The sequence below is a fragment of the Ammospiza nelsoni genome, chromosome 7, assembly GCF_027579445.1.
Source record: "Ammospiza nelsoni isolate bAmmNel1 chromosome 7, bAmmNel1.pri, whole genome shotgun sequence".
NCBI lineage: Eukaryota > Metazoa > Chordata > Aves > Passeriformes > Passerellidae > Ammospiza > Ammospiza nelsoni.
In genome coordinates, this window is record NC_080639.1 from 6,861,665 (window position 1) to 6,886,134 (window position 24,470).

The 24,470-nt window shown below is 42.7% G+C and overlaps 1 protein-coding gene across 29 annotated transcripts in view; it reads right to left on the reverse strand.

The window, feature by feature from the left end:
• Nucleotides 1-24,470, reverse strand: part of MAP2 (microtubule associated protein 2) — a 217,984-nt gene that overhangs the window by 31,459 nt on the left and 162,055 nt on the right. For 12 of the 29 annotated variants that reach the window (XM_059476089.1, XM_059476081.1, XM_059476082.1 and 9 more), the window contains 3 exons: nt 17,916-18,029; nt 15,600-15,677; nt 31-3,819 (listed from right to left, as the gene is read on the reverse strand). In XM_059476089.1, coding sequence (XP_059332072.1) covers nt 31-3,819; nt 15,600-15,677; nt 17,916-18,029 — 3,981 coding nt within the window. The remainder of the gene's footprint in view (nt 1-30; nt 3,820-15,599; nt 15,678-17,915; nt 18,030-24,470) is intronic. The other 17 variants (XM_059476101.1, XM_059476102.1, XM_059476096.1 and 14 more) reach the window with 7 other exon arrangements.

The window sequence follows — 24,470 nt, forward strand, 5'->3', positions numbered from 1 at the left end:
AACAGACAAAACAGAAAGGATAATGCACACCTTGAGTGTCTGCCCAGAGACTGTCTGTGTCCATGATGGAGTCATCAATTGTTGTTTCATCTTTGTAATCATCACACGTCTCTGTTTTGTAGTTAGTGAGCAGGATTTCTTCTCTCTGGGGTGAAGCAGGAGCCTCTCGGGAGCCTTCCTTGGGCTCAATCTCCACTTCTTCAACATCCAGCTCCTCCTCAGCCTGGGAGTCTCCTGTTTCAATGTCTTCCTGCTGAGTGGCGGCGAAGCGCACGCTGTGAGAAGCAGATTCACCCTCGTCAACTGTTGTCTGCACCACTGTGATGAAGTCATCCTCCACTGTCACCACTGATTCAATAATGCCTTTCAGCTCAGGCAGGGCTTCTGGGCTACCCTTGGCTCCCATCTCCTCTGCAGCAGGCTCACCAAACTCTGGGGGCATTTCTGATACAAGATGCTGTTTATCCTCTTCTTTTGCTTCTTGCCCTGCTTCCATCTCCTCTTCCTCATATTCTTCCTCTTTCAGGGCTCCAGCTGCCAGTTCACATGGCAGCAGCTTTTGGGTTTCTGTAGGTTTCACAGCTCTATCAAGAGTCTCTTCAGCTCCTTCTACGACTTGTGGTATGCTCTCCATCTGAATCTCAGCAGGCTCCTCCCGGAGAGGCTCAGCTTTTGGAAAGAGGGGCTCCACAGAAGCCCCCTTAGCTGGTAACTGTGTAGGTGTCTCTTCCCCAGACATGGGAGGTTTTGGTTGTTCTGCTTTGATATCCTCTGGTTTCACAGATTCTCCATTCAAACTTTCTTGGGCTTGATCATGCTCTCCACTAGATTCATAAGATTCCTCCTTATCAACTGCCTCTTGATGTACCAGATCTGGCTTAGTTACTTTTTCTTTAATTTCTATTTCTGACAGTTTGGTGCTGTCCTTTGCATAACTAGGCTCAGTCTTGGAAAGTACATCTGCATCCTTTGCTTCTCTGGAGAAGATGGTCTCTTCTTTCTGCTGAGCGTCTTTGGGTTCAGGCTCTGCTTTGTTAAGAGAGGTTTTGTCCTTCCCTGATGGAAGAGAAACAACCTCACTGATCTTAGTGTCTAACTTACTCTGATATTCTTGGTCAGCTCTCCTTGCAGCTACCTCCATATCATGCTTAATAGCATTGTAATCTGGTTTAATTGGAGCTTCTATATCAGCTATCTCAGCTAGTTCATGAACAACACTAAGAGTCTTCTCCTTCTCAAACAACAAACACATAGAATCCTTTTCTATTGCTATCTCTGAAGAAGAAATTCTGTCATACATTGTGTCAGCAGGTAAATGAACTTTACTAGCCACACTTTCTTCTTTCCTTTCTAACACTGCCTCAACTCTTGTCTTCTCTGGTTCTGCTCCTTTAATGGGACAGACCTCTTTAGAGTCACCTTGATCTTCACTTTTTTCTAGCACAGTATCCAGTTTCTCTTTTTTCTCCTCTTCAAAGCCCCTCACCAGAGTGGACTCACCATGCTGACCTAAATCTCTTTCACTGAGGAAGTCTTCTTTTGATTTTTCAGCAGCTGCCAGCTTCACTTCTATTAAAGACAAGTCAGGAGCGAGGCCACGTCTCAGTTTTTCGTCTGTGCCTTCGTAGAAGGGACAGGTTTCACTTGTTAAATTCTCACTGTCCTGAACTGGGGAGGGGAGTGGTACTGTGTATTTATTGAAAACACAGTAGCCCAAGTCTTCCAGCTGGCTTTCAGCTTTCAGAATTACGTGGTTTTCATTTGTCACAGGTGGCAGGGCTGGGCTGCTGTCTTCCACAACAGTGTCAGAAGGAACTGGCTTCTTCTGTGCCACCTCAGCATCTGCACTCACAGAGGCTAATCTTGATCTTGTCCCTGCCAAGTCTAACATTTCAGGCAGGTCAGGAGCCAGGACAGCCCCATTTTTGTAGTAATCTTTGGCCTGGAAAGACGGTTCAGCCAAGGTCTCAGGCTGGACTTTTTCTTCTACCGTCACTTTTTCTTCTTCTGTGTGCTCATCTTCCTCTCTACTTTCAATGGGGAAGCAGGGGGCCTTCTCCACTGCTGGTGTGGTTGCTGGCAAGTAGTCATCACCTTCATCCATACTTCCACTAGTGTTAGTTAGAATATCTGAAGCGAGGGGAGAAAGATCGTGTGCACGACCAAAACTAAATCCTAGGGCTATTGAATCCAGACAGGACATGGGCAAGTTAATAGACATACTTCTCTGTTCAATTGCAGATCTCCCCCCAAGTCCCAAGCTCCTGCTCAGAGTTAGGTCATCTTTATTTTTACTGTGAAGTTCTCTCTTATCCCCATAGACTTTGGGGTCAATAGTGAACATTCTTTCTGTTGGAGAACTGGGTTCTTCAGATGTGTCTGGTGTATAGCTCTGAGCCAGGGTACTGTACCCCATTTCACGAGCATGCACATTCTGCGGCTGATTTAATTCTTCATCTTCCTCCTCCTCTTCATCTTCAGGTATTAGAGGACCTCTCTGATAAGGCTCATATTTACTCTCTTTAGTGTCACTTAGCTCATAGTAATCACTGCTTTGTTTCAGACCATCTGCTTTGAAGGCTTCCTCTTTCAGAGCAGAGGTTTCAAAATACTTTGACATTCCTGACTGATCCTCCTCTTCCTTCATTTGATGAGGAGCTGCAAGACTTGTCTTATCCTCCTCAGTATCTTTTTTAACATCTTTCTCTTGAGAAGTTTCTAGAGTAGGAGTCTTCTCAGTGGTTAAACCTGGTGCCTCAGGGGCTTTCTCTGTTACTCTGGATAACTGAGCGGTCTCAGGGTGCTCTGCTGTTTTCTCATGACTCAGTTCATGGCTTAACTTTGCTGGGGGTACCTGTGTGCTTTGCTGCACCTCCTTTTTCACATCTGCTGCTGAGAGCCCACTTTGGTCCGTTTCTTTTTCTGCTTTGACAGTATCAGGTGACTTTTTAGCTTCACCATCCTTTTGAAAGTCTGTTTTGTCTGGGGAAGGTGACTTAACTTCTGATTTTGTGGTCATTTTACCCTCATCTAATATTTGAGCCTCCCCTTTATCATAGAAGTCGTACCTTTCTTCCTCATCACTCTCATCCTTAGTCATGTCCTTTTCCTCTCCCCATGGAGGGATTTTTGGAGTGCTTGGAGTTTTCAATCCATCTACAGTTACTGCTGAGACTTCTTGGAGAGATAATGTCCTGTCTCTGTGGATCTGTTCATCTTTACTGAGATCTTTGGCAAACAGTTGGTCAGTAGGTTCCTGATGTGTTTTGAAACTGTCTTTGAGTGAAAGCTCCTGGGGGAGAGCAGGAGATGGGCCTGAAGGAAGTTCACTTTTGGCTGCTTCTGCCTTGGGTTCTGATAGCAATAGAGAACTTTCCCCATAGCTGATGGCACCACCCTGGATATCTCTGAGGTTGTCTTGAAATGTGATACCCATAACTTGGTTGGTTGATGAGGGCACACCTGCAGTCCTTTCTTCCGCCCTGCTCACTTCAGGCAGCTGAGATGACAAGTGCTCTTGTTCTTGAGGAGCAGGAGGCTTAGCAGCAGGTTCTGCAAAAGTGGCTTCCCCTTTCATCTGTGAATCAGTTTTCAACATCCATTCTGATGGAGGTGAAAGCACTTTGTCTTTGCTCTCTGAATCCTTTTTATCGGTAGCCTCTGTTTTTGCTGACTGTGGAACTAAGGCATCATATTTAGGTTGCTCAACAGTCTTACTGTCCTTCCCAGATTCACGCTGCTTTGTGTCTAATGGTTCTGCTGCAAAAGGGCATGTGCCCTCCTGGACACGGAATTCCATCTTCGTGGCTGCAAGTAAATCTGAAGTAATTTGTTTGGGTTTTATAGCAAAATTATTTCAAGCACTTACAGGCAGGCAGTCACGTAGCCTATGACATTTTAATATGAATGATGGAATGGAAAGGGAGAAAGATGTGAGCATGCAGCAAGGCATCCACCTAGAAATCTGCTTTAAAGTGTTAAATACTAGTTTCCTTTCAATATATAAGGTTTTCTAAGAAAAATGTGAGTTGTACACGTATAAATGTGAACACTGAAATGAGATGATTTCATGTAAATTCTTTGTCTTCATGATTTGTATACAACAGCAAAATCACAAATAACCTCACTTCATTAGAAGCTGTGCTGAACTCTGTAGCTTATGTTACTTTTGTGTTAGTGAAGTCTGCAACTTCAAAGGAATCAGTGGTACCTTTGTGTGTTGCTGATATTTAAAACATTCATACTTATACATTTCTATGTATTTTTATACATTTTTCTTCCACATGCAGCCTAAACTAGAGGTAATGCCTGCAAAGTGTTTTGCAAGTTTCAGAAGAGGCTGGTTTTTTAACTGTACCGGCTTATAACACTTGCTCTTTGTCAAATGACCAGAATCTCACTGCTGTCACCAAACCAGCATGTGGAAATCAGCAACAGACCTACTAATACTCCCAGATCTTGAAGGTCTGGTCTTCAAAATGGCCAGTCACCTACAAAGATGTAGGTGAAGTAGCTGAAGTCAAATAATATTTGGCATGTTTCTGTGACTCTGGATCAGGCACTAATTAAGTTAATTTGAAACTAAAAAGGCTACTCTTATACTCTGCCACTTTATTTTCAGAGGCTAATACCTAGTTAAGTTTTTTAAAAACCCACTCTCTTATACATTAACAGCTCGATCTTTTTTAATGTCCTATCTCATTTACATCTTCCTGTAATGGAAAATATTAAGAGAAAGACTGCAGAATGGGGCATATCTTTCTTCACTAATCTGTAAAACAGTTTTATTAAATTTTTTTTCTGAGTTTTTTCTAAAGCTTGTTACAACTAGCATTGGGCCAACTCTGAATTTCTTCAGATCTGAAGTCCATGGAGGCATCATTTTGCTTTGATGAATCTGACTGTTTTTAGAACAATTAGTATAAAAGTATTGCTCATTATTTAAATATTTACATATGCTAATAATGAGTCAAAAAAGCAACTGCCATTCTAACAGGTAACTCAACATCGACAGGTAACTAAACTACAAATCTACACCTACAGTAATTTTGCTCTTTTATGATTTTACATGTGGTGACTGACTTGCAATCCCCATGAAGTACAAAGCATGGCCACTGGGCTGACGTCATGCTCATTTCACAGAAATTAAATAGCTAGATACTGCTTTTCTCTATGTATCCTCCTGTCTCTCTTCCTGTAGTGCAAGCAAACAATACCAATGGCATCCAAGCATATTCTGACTGCCAAAGGAATTCACTGCTCTTCAGCTGAGCCATTGGGAACACAAGCCTCCTAAATGCAGCATTCCTTAGCCAGGCAGGGAGTGGGTACATCACTACGCCACACAAGGTGCCTTTGCACCTTGTTCCACTGGCTGAACAAAAATATAATTAAAACAAAAATACTGAAGCCTAGCTCTTATGTACTGAAAGATGACTGAGTAAACATTTTGTTCAGGAACTATGTCTAAACTTCACCCAGTCCTAACCTTCACTTTGAAGGCAAATGTCCCAGTGGAAGTGATGGAGTTTTTGCCTAAGAAGGGCACTCCAGCAGGGCTAAACATTTGTAATAAAGTAGCACACGCAAAAAATAAGAGTTCTGGCAATGACTGAGGAGAGGAGGGGTGGATTGCAATGGATGACAAGGGTATGATATAAGAAGCAATAGCTTTAAGGAAGCTAAACCAGAATGCACTGAAGCACACACAAAAAAACCAAACCAACCAAACAAAAATCCTGCACACTGCAAATGAAAACATTTCTACAGTTTAAGCATCTTTATGTCATAGTCAAAGGCGGCAAATCTGCTGCTTGAAAGAAATGCAGATGAACCTCTGCACCAAAAAGAAAAAAAATACATAGATTAGCAATGTGACTGGCAAACACATCTGAGATGGGGGAAAAAGGCTTACACAGAGGAATAAGCTTAGCTGCAAAGCAATATTTTACCATGGCAAAGTAAAAAACTCAGGAATCAGCCGCAGCGGTGGGAAACCATGTTGTCATACAGCACCTACACAACCAAATTATCTACTACACACTCTTCAAGCATAATAACAAGAGCAGTCATACTAATAAATGGGCAAAACAGAAAATGAAGCAGGCTTGGAAAGCACTGGAGAAAGCTGGAGAAGGATTTGCTGGCAGCAAACACATGCAAACTTGAGGACACACCTTCCGCAGCCAAGGAAGAGGGTGTGTCTTTCAGGAGTGCTCCCACCACAGGGGTCACACTCCCTGCTGGATGCCACATTTGGCACTTTTTCTTCAGGACACACTGAACCAGAATCCAACTGACCCTCACAGAGGGCCTTTGCCTGGCCCAAAGGCTTAAGGAGCCTGTGCTCTTTCCCCATTTGCTTCCCAGGAAGAGCAGCAGGTTTCACTTCCACAGCCATCAGACTCTTTACTGGTTCTTCTTGGAGATGGAAAGAACAGGGGACATCCCCACCAACAGTAAACACCAAGCACACAGCTGAACAGGATTGCTTTACATAACCCTTCCAGGACTGTATTTACATAACCCTTTCAGCTCAATATTTTCTATTAAAGTCTGTAAAGGACTGCCAGTACCCAGTGCATTTTAGCCACCATGGAACTGAATTTTCCTTAGGGAAAAAACCAAACCAAAAGCCTGCCTGCCCCCAGACAAGCATGTTTATGCCACAAGATGAAAGCTGAAAGTGTTTTACAGGCATACCTCTCCCAAGGATGGCAGTGGGTCAAAGAGTCCTTGGAAATGGAGATGGAATGGAATGATGGATGGCTCTGACAACACTAATGCATCAATGAGCTCAAAGTACACTGATATTTTTCTAATAAATGTGCTGTTTAGTCCAGTAAATGACATTCAGCTGAGGTGGAGGAAGGTATGAGGCATTGATTTCTTTCTGCTGACCTTGGTAATACAGACTGCTGAATGCCAGCAAGTCAATCTACTGTATGAATCCTGGATTTGGCAAAATACCGACAACTTTCATAGTCATAACTGGCCTTATGCATGGCTAATGATTAATGGGTTTTGCAAGATCTCTGCCAAGTTTCCTACACTGAACGGGTTTGTAAACAATTCTCCCTTATGCTGTCTGACATCTGAAATCTTTATGTGAAAGTCACTATTTTAACACAAGGATTCTTAATTTTCTTTGGTGTTTCCCCACTTATCCCCAGGCTCCTCATCATCAACTAAGTCAAACAAACCAGTGAATGCAATACAACTATTTGTTCATCCAAATTTCTAAAACATACCACTCAGCCCATAGGCTGTTAGGATCAGTATAGTAGAATCAAGAACAGTCTTTGCTTGTGCCATGGAAGAAGAATTATTAGAAAAATCTCCATTCCAGGTTTGTACTCCTGTCACTGTGACTCAGACAAAAATTACTGTGCACTATTAGTATTCCCTCTGATAATAAGTAAGGATTTAGTGTGAATCCTGTGATTCAGCAATGTACTCAAGGAGCTGACCAGCAGCCATGCTGCAGGCAACCTGATGACATCCCTGAGTTTAAAATGTGTCTCACAATGAAGTATTTTGCTGAATCAGACCTAGAACAAAGCATTTTCAAATCTGGAAGTGGCTGTATCCATCCTCTTGGAATTACAAGGGCTTTATTCTTCTCCTGAGACTGTCCCAGTGAAAACCAGATAATCAATCATCCCTTTCAGCTACGGCATTAAAAGAATGACTTAAGGAACATAAACACTAGTTGAGGCTGAGAAAATATCACTACGTAAAGAACAACACATTATAAATAACATAAAATAATTAAGGTTAAATACTGTATCTTAAATGAACAGAAGCCAGGAGATTATCAGACCCTGACCAATGCCTGAGCATTGCAGAAATATTTGCACATGGGTAGATTGTAAAAGCAGCCTTGCAGGACAACAGGTCTCCAGCTACAAGAGACCCTGACTTGAATAACTTGCTTTACTTTTCTTTTTCTAATTTTATGTACTTCCCTCTTAATTAAAAAATGCTAAGGACAGCCTTTTACTTTACTCTGAGCAAACCTCCTTCATTTCCTGGAACACTTTTCACATAGCCACATGAATAAAAATAATTACTCAAACTAGGAAGTTTTCCTTGAATTAACAAAAGAATCCTATATCCTCTCCTTGTGGAGCAGACTTATGCCAAACAGACTGCTGCCAGCAAGGACAGCTGTCTCACACAACAGTCTCAGCTGGAAGGGCAGGAAGGTTCCTTCACACACAGAAGGGTCATCAAGTCCAACTCTTAAGTGACCAACCCATACAGGGATTGAATCTTGGCATTTTAGCACTGTGCTCTCACCAGCTGAGAGGACCCCAGGGTCTCAAAATGCCTATCTTTGCACTCATGATCCAGCTTATCTGCCTTTTTTCTCCTCCATATAGATGTTATGAGATCTTACACTCTCACCAGAGGCAGATGATATCATGGAAAGGAAGCTGCCCATGAGCTAATCAGGCTGGTATGTACACCTCTAGGCACACAGCTAAAGTAAGGCTACCCCTGTGATTTTTCTATCTCCCTACCCTTGGTTAGATATGCTGACATGAACAATCTTCAATTATTAGTGCTGATCTCTTACTGATGCTGTTACAGTATTAGGCTCTTAATTCTGTAATTATCCTGTTAATTCTGAATAACTCTGCTTTTCTTAAAATGAGCCAGAGTCTGATTTCAGGGAGACAGCTCCATCCTCTTCAGACACAAACCTTTAGAGGATCTAGTACTATTTTTGACTTCAGCTGCCAAGACTGAGTGCTGTGAAATGAAACAACCAACTATTTCACCTTTGAGAAGTCGGCTGTTCTGTTAGTCAGTGAAGACTCTCCCTTGATTTTACTTTTACAGAACCCCTACTGATGAAATGCTACTTACTGATGTGCTCAGGTCATAGAAACAGGAGGTACAGAGAGGCTTTTTTCCTCTCTATGTTTGCAGTCAGCTGGCACAATGCAAATGGAGCATGTCCACAAAACAACTGGAAATCAAACATGACCCAATATGGCCTGAAATTACCTGTGTACACTGTGGCAAAACTTACTTCACCTGCTGGGGAATTAAAATCCTTCCAGGGCTATCTTTGGTATAGACATATTTTTTCCCCATTGTGTAAACAATTGACTTATTTTCAGTAACAATATTGTGGCTTACTGTGCATACTGTTCTTGGCAATACTTCTCTAGCACAAAGAACATATTATCTTCCAGTTCTTTTAGCTAGCTGCTCCTTTTGCTTCTGCTCTAAGCCAGGCCTGAAGAACAAGATCCCTGATATAAGTGGGAACCCACTGACCCCAAAGCTGCTCATGCTGCAGAGACATGGAGAGACTCTTGGAGGGGCATCACTTCCATCTGGGGGAAAAACACAACCAGGTTTCCCTCCCCAGAAAGCAGCAATGCCAGACACACAAGGAATGGAATGGATGGCAGGTGAGTAGAGGGGAAGAGGAACCAAATGGGACCATGCTCAGTTCACCTTCATCATGGCCCAACAAGACCTCTGTGCTCTTCACTGTGGCACTGGGGTGAGTACTAGAGCCAGCCCACTCTGAGCTGAACAAAGGGTGTTCATAGTACTCCTCATCTGAGCTGCAGGGCTCCTCCTGGGGCACACACACTGAAATGGAGGGGGCCAGGTGCCACTCCCTGCTGGCTCCTGCAGTGACTCCCCCACAGCCAGGGCCGTGCTGGAGCAGCCCCACCTTATCCTTCGCCCCTGCATTTACAAACACACACAGACAGACAAAGGCTGCAGGACAGACAGACACACAGGAAAAATAAAACAGGATGGACACATGCTCTAGCAGCACCAGCCACTGCCATGCTGGAGTGGATGACACCAGCCAGGCTATTGGTTAATGCAGGATGGAGGAATGAGGCAGTTGTGCATTTTAACACAGGGAGCATGTACCCGGCCCTTTCTGCTGGTTTACCAACATCAGAAACCAATCCTAGCAGTAAGTGAATTTCAAAACTACACACTAGTTGCTTAGAAGAACACATGCTGTGCACAAACCACATCTCACAACCCACACTATACTCATATATATTACACACCTGACTAACTGTACTAAAAACCTCTGAATGTCCTGACATAACTGTATTCCTCATAGTATTCTGATTTACTACTGAAAATTGTAAAATTTTAAAAAATCTTTAATTAAAAAGAAAAAAAAAAAAAAAAAAAAAAAAAAAAACAACAAAAAAAAAACCCTTCCCCAAAGAGCTATCGTTTTTTCCCTGATAAAGGCCACAAAGTGCCGCCCACAGCAGTCTCTGTTAGTCCTATATTTTATGCTGTTGTGTCATGTTTCCATGGGTGAACTAGCTCCCACCTCAGTGTTTGCTACTGTTTTGGAATGACAGGCTTATTCCCATCACTGTAGCCTTGCAGAAAATCACATTAGTGGGACTACACCAGCTACTGACAAGTACAGGGAGGGGCAGTTTTTGCAAGACAAAGAAAAATAACACTACCCAATGAAAATGACTGGCCTACCACCTCAGCCATACAAGCCTAGAGGGGACACTTGGGAAGTCCTGTAGGCTGAGGAATCCTCTCATCACGAATGAAGGTATGAAAAATGAAACATCTAGTGCTAGAGAAAAGAGGTTTAAGTCCATTCTCCGTGTATGAGACTTGGTAGTTTGATGAACACTGATTCACAGGGTGCCTTAAGCAGCTGCAGCAGCCGTTCCACTGGATTTCCTACCAAGCTCCAAGTCCATACTTAGTGTCCCTGGCCTTTCTAAAGGCAATTATAACTTACAGGATTTCCCCCAGAGCCCCCAGAACTGTCACTCTTAGATCCAAAACAGAAAGCAAGGTTTTAACACAGGCAGTGTTAACAGATCTCTTTGTGGGATGCCAAAACAAGAGGGCTCAGGAATGCTGCCCTAACTGTGATTACCCAAGCCTTGGAAACAATTTTGATCCAAAACAACCCCATTCATAGGAGCTTTAAGGTTCTTCCTGGCAAACAACAGGAAGTTTTAAGTTTCTTTCTACAGTACATCATGACAAAACAGCATCTGTGTCTGTCCAAAAAGCTCCTCTGCTCTCTCAGGTAACTGGCAGCAAGCATCCTGTAATGGCATGGCATGGATTTCTTCTGCCTGGGAAAGGATTGCTGTAGGACAAACCAATTCCATGGGTCCACGTTTAAGACTGATGCCAATGCTGAGGCTGGACGGGACCAAAGGCATGCTGTGTGCACAAAGACCCCACATGGAACTCAGTTAGGAGAACTGTATTCACAGTTTCTTTCAGGGAACAAAGAGGGCACAAACCACTGATAATTTGGCTGCTTCTCTTCTGTAGTGGAATCCAACCCTCATATTCAGGGATTTATGCAATATTAAAAGAGGCAGGTGTGGAAAGAAAACCTGGCAACCAACTTCTGCCAAGCAGGAAGCTCTGTAGAGCACTGCAGTAGGAAATGCTAAGCACAGCATTGTGCCCAAGCTTCCCATTTCCCCCTACTATTTAAGAGCCAAAAACAAGATTTCAGGGAATCATCTCAATCTATTTGCAGTGCAGAACCTGTGGATTTCTTCTCCACAGAAACATCTACAAAATTCTGTAACAGATTTGAGGGGGTTCAGAGTTTGCAAAAGGCAAATTACAGGGGGTGAGCCCACACTTCAGGGCACAAGAGACCAGGAATGAACTCCCTCCTAAATCCAATAAGGTTCAAAACTTCAACTCCCCCTTCTCTGCAGGGTGTCCTCACACCAGCCCATGAATTACTGAAGACAAGAGCTGAATGTGCAGAAGCACTTGCCACCTATTCAGCTGGAACTGGGACACAAAGATAAGAAGGGAAGGTTGATATGGTCAAGAAGCTGAACACAGGGAAGGAAGATGTGCAGAAGGGGAGGTTCTCCTTCCAGCTGTGGGTTTATTTACCCAGGGGCCCTTCAAAAGCAAAATGCATCACCAAGAGTGAAGGTGAAATCCCAGCACTTGCCTATACTGTTGCAAATAAGGCTGAAAATCCCTTCTTTATAGGCTCTGAACAGACTGTAGGAGAGAAAAGAGGCCTTGCCTCTGCTCCTAAAAATTGCAGGAACTGACAGCAGTAAAAATGGTTAATATTTGCTATTGTGATGGTCCAAAATCACCAGGAGTGCAAAGCCTGCTGCTTTTTGGGGCTGCGATATCTGTGGCTATTTTACACATTTACATTGGTTTTTTTATCAGTTTGAAGGAAGATACTTTCAGAATTAATGCAGATAATTTCATTAACAGGATAATGATGTCTTCTAAGGAGGCTGTGCTTTTATTTCAGCAACAAGAAAAATCCTTTGTTATTATAGTCCCTTCTAATCTTTTCCGTCTCAATACATGGGAAAATCCCTAATGCATTTTAAAGTCCAAGATTAAAATCACTTCTCACAAAGGCTAATTCTGCTTTACTTTCCTTGTATGTTTTGAGAATGCCTTTCAAGAAGTAATTTCCACCGTCAACAGATCCATTTTCCAACACTTGATTCTTTTCAGTTTACAAAACAAAATTATTTGGTATATAAAGGCTGATCTACCTATTTCAAAGTGGAAGACAGTCCATCAGAGGCACCCTTCTTCTCCTTAATGTTTAAATTTTTTTTACATGGAGACATTGTGGACCATCATCAAAAGGCAAAGAGCACAAAAGAAATGGCAAGAAATTAGAATATTACGTCAGTCCTGCAAGGCAGATACAACTGATAAAAGGATTAGAGGGTGCTAGGAAGAATTTAATTTCCTGAACAAAATTATGTTATTATAGTTGAAATGAATATAATAATTTCAATAAGGCAAATCAGTTCTCTTACCTTCTGCAGCAGTAAAAAGGGACAGGTTCATTTGAATGCTTTCCTGTAGCCAAATCCAAGAAACCTACATCCAACCGACTCCTTTCTCTCATGAAATAAACCTGACCCACAAACCTCTCTGTCTTTCCTACCTTTTTTTTTTTTTTCTCTTTTAATTTGTGTTTGCTGCATGGCTGGCCACATCCACCTTTGTCAGTCTACAACAGTGATTTCCTTCCTACATTGACTGAAGAAGTCTCTTGGATTCAAAGCAATGCGACACACACTGACAAGTGCATTAGGAAGGGCTTCTAGGAGAAGGGAAAAAAAAGGTCTGAGGCAGACACACCAAGGGCTTGCCTTTTTTTTTGTTCAATTTATTAATAAACTGTATTTTACTAAGCAGAAAGATGGACAATGTAAAGATGCATGAGGATGGATTGCCAGATGTTATAGGGAACAGGAGGTTTAAAGTACAGGAAAACTGGGTCAAACCCTACTGAGGCAAACTCTTCTGAATGGGAACTTTGCTTGAATAAAATTGACAGGTCTGGCTCGCTCAGGTCAGCAAAAACTGAACTTACCCACAGAAAAAAAGGACTGTATCTTCTAATACAGAGCAGAGCACAAGATTTTTACTGCCATTTTTACCACACTGAACTGACAATACTGATATTTTTGTAAAAAGCAACATAATAAATTTGTAGTGAAATTATTTCTAAGTTTTTTTTTTGTTGCTTCAAACAACTCTACTGTGAGTTCCGATTTGAGAGCCAGACATAAACAAGAAGCTTCCAGCACAGTTCATTAAAGACTCAGGACATGACTTCTATCTATACTTCCCTTATAAAACTTCCACCTGCTCTTAAAAATGAAGCACTGAATCAAAATCTTCCATGTTGTGGAAAAGTCGCTTTTGATTAATGTTAAAGAAAATTATTGGAAAGTTATTAAAACCTAGGACATTGTGTAAGTCATTGAAACATCTCCCAAGCACTGTCCTTTCAGCCCTTGTAACCACCTCTCTGCAGGGTAAGTGCTATTATATTAATTCAATTCTACATGCTAGGAAAGAGAAAAGCAACAATGTTCAGTGAGTTGCTGAGTCATTTGCACAGCTGGGAGCTGCAGTCTGGCAGTAGATAATAACCCCAAGTTGTAGAGTGTTTTCCACCTTCCTGTGTTAGTACAACTAGCAAAATGCTTTCCATTTGCTGTGGGGCCAATCTACAACCTTCAATTAAACAATAGAAGGACTTTATACAATCCTAAAATACATGCAAATATACAGCTGACACAAGCAGCACACAAAGCTGAACCTAAACCTGAGGCTAATGGAAGAACCTTGACATTGGACTGAAGCAGAAGAACAAGTCCTTCACCATGATATGAAAAAGCAAAAAGCATACACAGGACTAACAAGTGAATTATGTATTAAAAAATAGTGATAAAGCCCTGGTAACAATTCTAAAAATCTTTGCTAATGCCTTACCAGTTTTCTTTTCAATTAATATTTTTGATTGCCATTACCTCTGTGTGATAAGTCTAGGAACTGTTGTATTGTTTTTTAAACACACAACAGGCAGATTTAAAAAAAAAAAAAAAAAAACAAAAACCATTAATTAATCAAATTCTTTATAACTGTTACTAACCACACCCAGTGGGCTCTTCCAGTAGAGTGGACTGACAAATGTTGTTAACACAGCCTGTAATTTCATTGTGTCAAAAATGACTGCGTGATGGAACACGCCTAATTGCAGTGTCCTCATTAACTGAGTCAGAGAATGCTAGCATGTGAAATAGCAACCATCCACTTGCAAAATTCACAGAGGCTCTGTGTTAAAACACCAACAAAGTTTGTTCAGCAGATGATGGGAAATTATTTTCATGCACTTATGTAACAAAAAGAAAGAGAAAACACTGAAAGAAAATCCGAGAAGGAAGTCAGTGGAGACATAAAAATGTGACTGACATGAGTTCAACTGACAGTCCCCTGGAGATTCTGAACCCAAATCCTCCTTATCCCCAGGATACAGCTCAGTTTGAACACCCTGCTGTCTCCCTGTGCTTGCTGGCCCTGATGCAGCAGTTGTCTTCTGCTGAACAAAGCACTCACGCACACGCCTACACTGCGGCAGCTTCCAGGGATTCAGGCCTCTGCTCAGCATCAAGGCAACACTTCAGCTCTTTGCTGGAGGAGGTTTCAGCAGGAGGAAAATGCAGTGATCATGGGCTACTGAAACTGAACACTCGTGCAGAACAGAATAGAAACTTGCTTGGTAAGACTAGAATGTGATTGCTGCACTTGGTGGGCACAACTTCCAATACATGCAGGCACTGGAGCATGAATTACACATCAAAGGCCAAAGAAATGATCCAGCTCTGAATCTCCTTGCTTTCATGCATTTAAGATTCCAAACCAAAAGGCAATGGTAATATTAGAAATGCAGCCAAACACATCTCAAGAAACAAACAATGACCTATACTTAATCATACTTTTGGTGACCACACTGGGACAGCAGTGGCTCATATTGCATACAACAGGCAAAAAAGTGAGCAACACTTCTCTTTTTCTTTAGCATGGATGTACTTAGCATATCCCTCAGCTACCTCTGTGCATGCATCTACCTCATCCATGCACTGCAGCTGGTTTGCACGTGGGGAGTTACTGCTGAGAATGCCTTATTTTTCCACATGAGAAGTATCTCCACTGCAGAAAGTATCTCCATTTTCTGATTTCCCCATCCTTTAGATTCATGTCTCCTCCCTCTGCTGACAGCTCTGCAATGTCCAGGAGACCCTTACCTTCCTCCAGAACTCCAGTCTGCTCAGAAGCTGGTGATGGAGGTGGGGAAGGAGGCAGGTTGGCTGACTCTTCAACTGCTAGAAATCAAACAGGGAAAATGAGATAGAGTCATTAATTCCAGGAAGACCAATACATGATGTAAGCTGCAGTCAGCCTGTTCTGCCCAGCTGAGGAATTATCCGATGGGGACTCATGCTTGCCAGATTTTTAGACAGATCCTTGCAGAATACATAGACTTTGTAAAATAAAAGGATTTATTCTTCTCTTGTTGTTTTCTAATGGGATGAATTATGTACAAAATTCTGGTTATAGAGCACAATATAAAAATCAAATATGAGATACTCTTTTAAATTGCCTCTGAAAAAGTGTTCAGTCACCCAAGGCAACAATAAAAAAGCTTATGAGCACAGAGTTATTATAAATTTACACCAACTATCAGAAACTGGCACCCAATCTCTTTAATCCACCTTGAGTATGTGAAAAGACTCCATTCTGCACGCTTTTTTTTCTTCTGCTGCGTTCAAGGTTAATCACAGAACACATGCAAATATTGCTTGTCTAAATGCAAAAGATATCAGCACAAGGAACTTATATCAGCTGTGACATAACAGTGATTCAGCTGAGCAAGGCACAGGGAAAACTTAGATGCACTTGGACTGGGATTTACATTCATTCCCAGTCACGAGAACAGATGCTGAAAATAACTTTTTTTTTCAATTACTTCAATTCAAGTATGTTGAAATTCTAAACAAGTTTCTTAAATGAACTCAGCATGACCTTTGCATTTGATCTCATACCAATAACTTAGTGAATTTTTTTCTTTAAAAACAGATCCACTCCTGGGGCTTAACCAATGTTTAAAAAAAAAAAAAAAAAAACCAAACAAATCTGTTTTAACAGCTCTGTCTTGTCAACAGCACCTTTCAACAGGCAGATCTCAGTTTACTGTTCAGGGCTTCTTTCCAAGCACAGGCAGAATTTTTCAAAAGCCCCAACAGAATTTTCCAGGCTTCCTCCTATTGATTTCAGTGTGATTTGGAGAAGACCATATGTGACTTGTCCTTAAGATGTGCTGTCCAGGGACAGAGTTTGTATAAACTCATCACAATGTATCTGACCACAGAACTGTAACACCAAGAATTGGTTAACTGAGGACATCCTTCTCACAATGTCTTTTAAATTACTTATATGACTAGATGGAACTGAATATCCATTTTGCCTCTCCCAGGCCTGAGTGAAGTGATTTGGAGAATTGAGGTCTTCCATGTAAAACTGAGTCTCTGCAAAGAAGGGAATTACCAAGCAACACATCTCCCTGCTGCAGTTCTAAGTCAGTTCAATGAAGCAAAAAACCGTGGGAACCAAATTTCCAACAAATATTCTAAACTACTCAGTGACTTTAATTCATTCCTAGGCAAGGCCAAGCACTGCACCAAAACAAGCAGATTACCTGTGGGGAAAACACTGCAGGGCATTGTTTTGATTTCATCACAATGAACATGCACTCAGCAGAATCTATCCCAGGACAGGCTTGCATGACTTCCTTACCTCAGGATGAAGAATGTCCTTTCTCTGGCCTTCGTGGACATGTTTTGAGTTACTGCAAAAGTTTTCTGGCAAGGAGCAAGCACTTTAGGTACAAATGGCTTGATACCTACCTTCTTTTATAGATAGGTAAGATAGATACACAGACATGTATATTTCAGACATATTAAACAGAGGAGGCAAGAGGAGGTTGGAGACACAGCATGGACCAGTGGCATTCTTACCCCTTCCAGTACAGATTGCTGGAATTTGCTTTTGCCACATGACTCCTTCTTCCACAATCTGCCCTCACTCTGCCTGGTGCTCTCAACCTGGTGTGCCCCATTCATTCCTTTCTGCTTCCTGCGGAGGTGCTGCCCCCTCCATCCATTTGAGCAGCTGCCACCCAACCAGCAAAGCCTCACTTTCTTTTTATTTGTCACTCCATCTTTGCCTCTTCAGATGTTAATCCTTCACATGGCTGAACACAAACAATCCCAACCAACACGATGACAAACCCTACCACCAAACACACCCATGGCTACTCAACCATGAGTCAAAACCAAGGTGGAGAAGTGCTGTTAGAGCAAACAGGGAATGAAGTCACAGGGCCATGAAGAACAAGGATCCTGCTATAATCCTGTGGTTCCAGCATTTATCCACTGGTGGCTATGGTTTACAACCACAACCATAAGCAATGTGAATACACAGCTGGAACTGCATTTTTTTTAATACACATACAGACATTTGCAGACACAAGGATACCTGGAACATTCTTTGTCTCATTTTACCTAAAGGTAGTGATCCAGGCTGATCTTTGTGCTGGGCTTCTTTTTCCTGTTCACCTTTCAGGACTGCTACAGCTTCAGCTGTTACTACTTGTACTATCCTCGCAGACACTTCTTCTGTGGCAGCAGCAAAGTCAGAAAAACAGAAAGAGAAGCATGCTAATCAGAATGGTGTTCTGAAATCAGAAAGATTAGCTTAAACAATAAAAACCAGAGGCTGATTTAATCCATTTTTAAAAGGTAATCTTTTTTCCTGAAATACAAGGAAATCATTAAAAATAAAAGAGAAGAACCAGATATTCCAAAGGTTTCAGTGGAAAATGCCAAGTATTTATAAAAATCAGGAGCTTGCTCTAATCAGGATGCATGAAGCATCATTTTTAAATGTTCTTTCTATTAGGGACAATGTGCAGCAATTGCAATATTTTAAGACAATCATTTATTAAATGTCTAGAAAAATGTCTGTAGGTATTGTTTTGCAAATGGGTAGAATGGGCAGCTGAGTAATGTGTTTTTTGACATTTAATATACAAAGCTAGCTGCATTCCAACATGCCCTTTGGACTCTAATTCCTCCTCAGCAGCACACAGTATGCATTAAAGGCACTTCCCAGACAGCCATCTCTGCTGGTGAGGGGTTTGAAGGGCCAAATAACATTCCTGCATGGTTAAAATCAATACTTCACCTTCCTCACCCCTTTGAAGGCTGCCACACAAAGCTTTATTTAAACAGTAGGTGTGAGTACCATGCAGAGGGATGGCAGAGATGACATTTTTTTGGTGGAATGGGCTCCTTGCTGCTGTCCCCCAAGCTGCTCTGTGCATGGAGCTGACTCAGGCACTGCATGCTTGACAGAGCTGGGTGCCACAGAACCCACACTCTGCTCTTCCCCACTGCCCACAGGCTGTAGCACACCTGGAAGGGCTGAGAACTGCCTGGTCTGGTGAGCAGAATGTAGAAGTAGGACCACTTAAGGAGTGAATTCTTCCAAACCGAGAAACTGTCTCAGCTTGACTCCAGACCCACTCAAAGGTGCAGTGAGACCTCATCAGGCACACAGCTGCATATGGAAGCAACCAGAGAAGTTTCCTCCCCTCTGGAAGTTCAGGTGCCTTTGAGGTAACAAATCAAGATGTTAAGGGCTGGTCCAGCAGCATTCAGAGAGCAAAGGGTTTGTGGTTCTTATCTGTATTTGAGTCTGCTCTCCCTCAGTCATTAATCAATGTATTTCCGTCTCTCAGCCAAACTCAGTGGAAATAAAGGCCTTCCCTCTCCAGCTATATCCAAGTGCTGTCTGACAGCTGTTCCCAACACAGATGGAGCTGACCCCCAGGGAAGGCCACAAGCTGCACAGTCAGAACCCACCAGCTGCACAGCTGGGCACACCTGGGAACAGAGCAACACTTCACTGCTTCTCCAGCCCTTGTGTGGAGACAGAGGTTTGTAATGGCAGAAGTCAATACACCCTGCTCCTGCCAGAGCCCCCATTAGTCACCATCCTGAGGGCAGGAATAAAAGCTCTGCTCACTCATGACCACATCCTTCAGGCAAGAACTGGCTGGGAAGGGCAAGTATGTTTAAATCAATGCCCTACATGTAACTTTACAGCAACCACTCTGACAAGGGACTGTCCATTAGATTAATAATGATTTATTTTCACAGTCACTCTTACAGAATTCCCTTGTATTTTTAATGTGAAGCTATTCCTCTTCATTTGTCCTTTAGAAAAGCCAATTGATTTTCCCAAAAAACACAGATGTGAATTACCACAGCCATCTTTGTCTAAAACCAAAGTGCTATGTTAATCTTACTTTTACACAAACGATTTAACGAGATATTAAAAACCCCACCCACTGGCAAAGAACATTCCTAATTGTCTATACCTTACAATTCACTGCACTCCTGGCTGGTCATCTGGAGGGCACTAACTGCAACAGTTCCATTGGCTGCTGCCAACAGCAAAATTAGATGGAGGAATACACCAGAACAACTACCAAGCAATGACAAAAACGAGCTGATTTGAAAAACATGAATTTGCAAAAACATTTGAAATACATGGATATAAACTTGAGGATAAATACAGATTAGAAATCTAAAGATGCTGCTTTCCTACTGTCAGGGATGAGAAGTTCTGGCAGCCTTCCACATTGGAAGAAATAAATCAACTGTTTTTGAGATGAGGCTACGTATGATAAAGGTGCCTGTAGGAGGAGAATATGAATAGCAGCTCTAGTTCTGACAACACATCCCTAGTATGAGATGAAAGTCCCCTCTGTGGTTAAGCAGATCAAATGGAGCACCATAACTCCACCCATCAAGTCATGCATGTGGCCAGTCCTATAGATCAAAGAGCAGGGATATTGATTTAAAGCCCAGCAATCTTCCCAGCTGCCTTTCAGGGGCCTGCACCTCATTTTGGGGCTTTGCACCTCATTTTGGGCTGCTTCCACACCTGCTGGATGCTGGGGGTGCTTCTTGCCACCTCTTGGTTCCATCCTCGCGTGAGAAACACAAAGCAGACGCTTCCCAGACCTCCCAGACTCTCACATGGTGCTGCTGCTGCTGCAGACCAGTGGACTGGACGCAAATGTGGAATCCTTACAGGTCCTGACAGCTCCCTGTGTTGTGAGGCACAGGCAGCCTGCAAAGCACGAGCTGGGAAAACCTGGAGAAGGAATCTGCAGCGAGGCCCATCCTGCTCCTGGGGCCCTCCCCACACCACAGTGTGCTGCAGCACCTCCCATGGGCTGGGGAGAGACAAACTGCTCTTCCACAAAGCAAACTTGGACAGCTGGTGTATCCCTGTTCACATTCTGCTCTTTCAGAGCAGGAAAGAGCATAGCCCTCACAGCTCTAGTGAGGAGGACAGCACAGAGCTTCACTGAGTGCCATAGCTACAGAAGACTCCACAAAAATTCCTGGCACCTGAAGGATGTGACACATGGCCCTCCTGTCAGAACGTCCATCAAGCTACTATCACCATACCACAGACCAAAGCAACATCATCAAGACTATACTATCGGCTCAGATGAACAAATCAAGACTCAATGAGGAAGATTGTTAAAAGAATCCATTTTTGAAGCTTATGTTCATGTGAAGATTTTAACAAAAGGCTCCAATTAATTTCTGGTATAGAATACGCAAACCTCTTTCAGGTTTAGTACCCTGGAACATATTCAAAGGAAATCCCCTTGGTCAACTGCTTTCCATGAATCAAGCAACCCTCCTCTCTGCAGGGTAAATATAAATCATTAAAAACTGCCTCCTTTTTAATAGAATTTATACTTGTTCCCATCCAGCCTGGCTCTCTACCACAAATGGGCTCTACAAGCTCAGAAAGCAGTTCTCACCCTCTCAGCTCTCTTCCTGATTTAATTTGCTTGGGACAAAGATAATGCTCCACAGGGAGCTAGGAGGGAGGGTGAAAGGTTGTCTCCTGTTAAATAGAAATTTCTATTCCAGGCGATGCAAAATAAGTAAATAAAAATGGCCTCTGGAATTGTATGTTTTGTTCAGTTTGTTTTGTTTGGCAGTGTTCTTTAATCAAGAAAGGCTTACTTCTGAACACTGCTGATGGATATTTTGGGTGACACAGGGGGCATGGGCAGTTCATCAGAACAGTGCTTTTGCCATACATGACTGCTGCAAAAGGACAGACTTCTGTGTACTAATGGACACTATAAATAGAAGATCCAGTGGGTAAGTCAAATCCTCACAGAGCTGCTATTGAGACTTTTCATAGTTTTCTTATGGTTCAGTTAAAGTTCAAGGCAGCCTAATGATAAAGAGCAAACAAACAAAAAAAAAACAAAACAAGACCAAAAAAAAGGGAAAATTAGGCAGCTTGAATGCTGTGGATGCTGGGCTATCTATTCACTAGACATGGTTTTGCTTGTAGACATTTATTTTCCCTCTCTTTAAACAGGCAGACTCTCTCTGACTCTACTTCATGCCACAGAAACAGCATTAACATACAAAACAAGCTACAACAAATAGATTTATTTCTTAAAAGCAACAAGGAGCATGGCTTTACCTTAGACTCCAGCAGAACAAAGAACAGCAACATGCCTTTTCTTTGCCTTTTGTAGAGAGTAAAATGCTGCTCCTTTTACCAAGATGTCAGCTGTTCATGGTACAGGACACAGACAGAACTTCACAGTTTTATTTTAGGGTACACAGAACCCTAAGGTATAGGCAGCCCATGAATGGCATGTCCATAACAGGGAGAAAACACAGTGAAAACCCTCAGCAGGAGCTCTCCAAAGCCCTGACAGGGAGCAGGCTGAGCTGAGAGGCCAGGGCTGACATACCAGTTCTGCTGCTCCCTCAAAGGTCACTTCAGACCCCACTCCAGCAGGGCTGCCAGGTCAGCTCTGCCCAGCTGCTGCCAGTGCCATGGCTCTTCTGTGGCAGGAACAGAGGGCAGAGCCCCGTCTGGGGCACTATGCTAATTTAAACCAAAGTTAAAACTCAAAGGAATTAAGCACTCTGTGTTCCTGGTTTTAGAAGTCAGCCCAATTCTCCTCCCAAACCCAGCACACCAAATCAGAAGATCAGGAATCTCTGTGTCCCAGGGATGACTTGGGGACACAAACCCTTTCCAGAGTACTGAGATGCACAGAGGATGCTGAACCAGCTGTGATGGGGAGGCACAGCCTTCCCTCTAGGCTGTGTTTAGAAGGCTGCTGGCCTCCTCACAAGTACACCCACAGGCACAGGAGCTGCCCAATCCCCAGCCCAGCCACCCTAGCACTGAGAATTACACTGAAGCAGGTGTAATTCCAACCTGAAATTCATCATTCCTGCACTCCCTCCTGACAGCTGAGCCCCCTTCCAAGACAGAGACTCAGGGCTGGTAAATGAGGTTACATGCCAAAGACTGGCTACAGCACAATGCAGTATCTGGGATCGGATCCTGTACCAGGCCAAGATGTAATTTCAAAGCTCTCCTTGGTTCCTCATTGATCCTGCTGCATTTGTCATTGGACTGCAGATGTCTCCACTGGCACATTACCTACAACACTTCTATTTTCCATGACAGCTTTCCATTCCATTAACTTTTATAACAGACATGTTTACCAGCCCCAGAGACAGATATACAGACAGTGGCAGGAGTCTTTCAAAATAGGTGTCTGACTTCAAGGCCCTGACATAAACATTTCCACAAAACAGTTTTAAAAAATAGGGTTTTTTAAAATCTGCAACTATAAAGGCAAGAGCAAACATCAGATCTGTGAGACATCTGTGATGTCTGTTCTTTACATGCCCTTTTAATGGTTGTCCTTCAGCCTCTAGCACTTTTTTCTCTTTCAGCCTACCACAACCTCAGACTCAGCTCATGGAGAAGCTGAGTTTGCTATGAGCACCACTTCTTAGGTGAAACTGTTCAGCTGTTTTGTTTCATCCAGCAACGCCTTTTATCTTCTCTCCCCTGTCCCTCTGTGCAATGATTACTCTGAGGACTGGTTTTGACAGGATGGGCAGGGCTCACAGCCTCTCCCTGCCTCACAGGTGTGTGACTGGCACTGATGCAAGGATCCTGCTGGATCCTGCTGGCAGTGAACTGGGAGCTGGTACCTCATGTAACAGCGTCAGAGATTTCTCAGGCCAGAGATCTCCAGTCAGATCAGAGTGTTTCTCCTCAGCTCTTCTCCTTTCCTGCCTGCAGTCACCTGTATTTCATGACTGCCATTCAGCAAGATCACTTATCTATGGCTCCTTCCCACCTTGAGAGCCCATTTCACAGCAACAGGGACAGTGCCTCCTAATATGAAATGCATATCATATCTCCACAACTTCATCAGGACAGTCTTCCCAGACTAGAGCAGCATCCTGCCTTCTTCTTTCTGGCAACAGCTCTACCCAATGCCACCAGGGTGGCAGCAAGACCTTGAGTGTCCTGTGGCCACAGAAGATGTCACCTGGGCTCTGTAAAGCATAACTTGTTTCAGGCGTAAACAAAGTTTACCATGCTTCAACTGCATGGTCTTCTCATTTCCGGGCTGAATATTTTGAACAGATGCATTATGCACCAGACTGAAAGAATCCTTCTTGAGGTAATAAAACTGTTCTTTTAGAAAGCAGAGGGAATGATTCCTGTTCTAGGAAGAGGTAATGTGATCACTTTCAAACCAATTCTCCAAATAAAGGATTGCAGCTCAGTAGAAGACACAAATAACCAACTGCCTGATAAGAAGTGTGCAGAATCCCTGCTCTTATTTGTTTTCATTTATCTCCTAAGCATTCTAGAGCCTTCTGCTCCAGGAGAAAACCAAGGAAAAGGGATGACAGGAAGGAGGAACAGAAAGAAGGAGATTGCAAATTGTGTCAAAACTTCACACACATTCATAGGGTCACCAATCAAACACCTACTAAGAGAAAGCAGCGAGCTCAGTTAAAGTAAAGGGTAATTAATGTTCCTGGAGCACTGAGGCAGAAGAAGGATTAAAGAAAGCTGCAATGAGATGGAAAGGATAAAATAATATGTTTCATTAATTTTGCTACATTTTAAGGAAAGAACACAGGCAGAGCACAACAAAAGGATTAGCTACATGTATA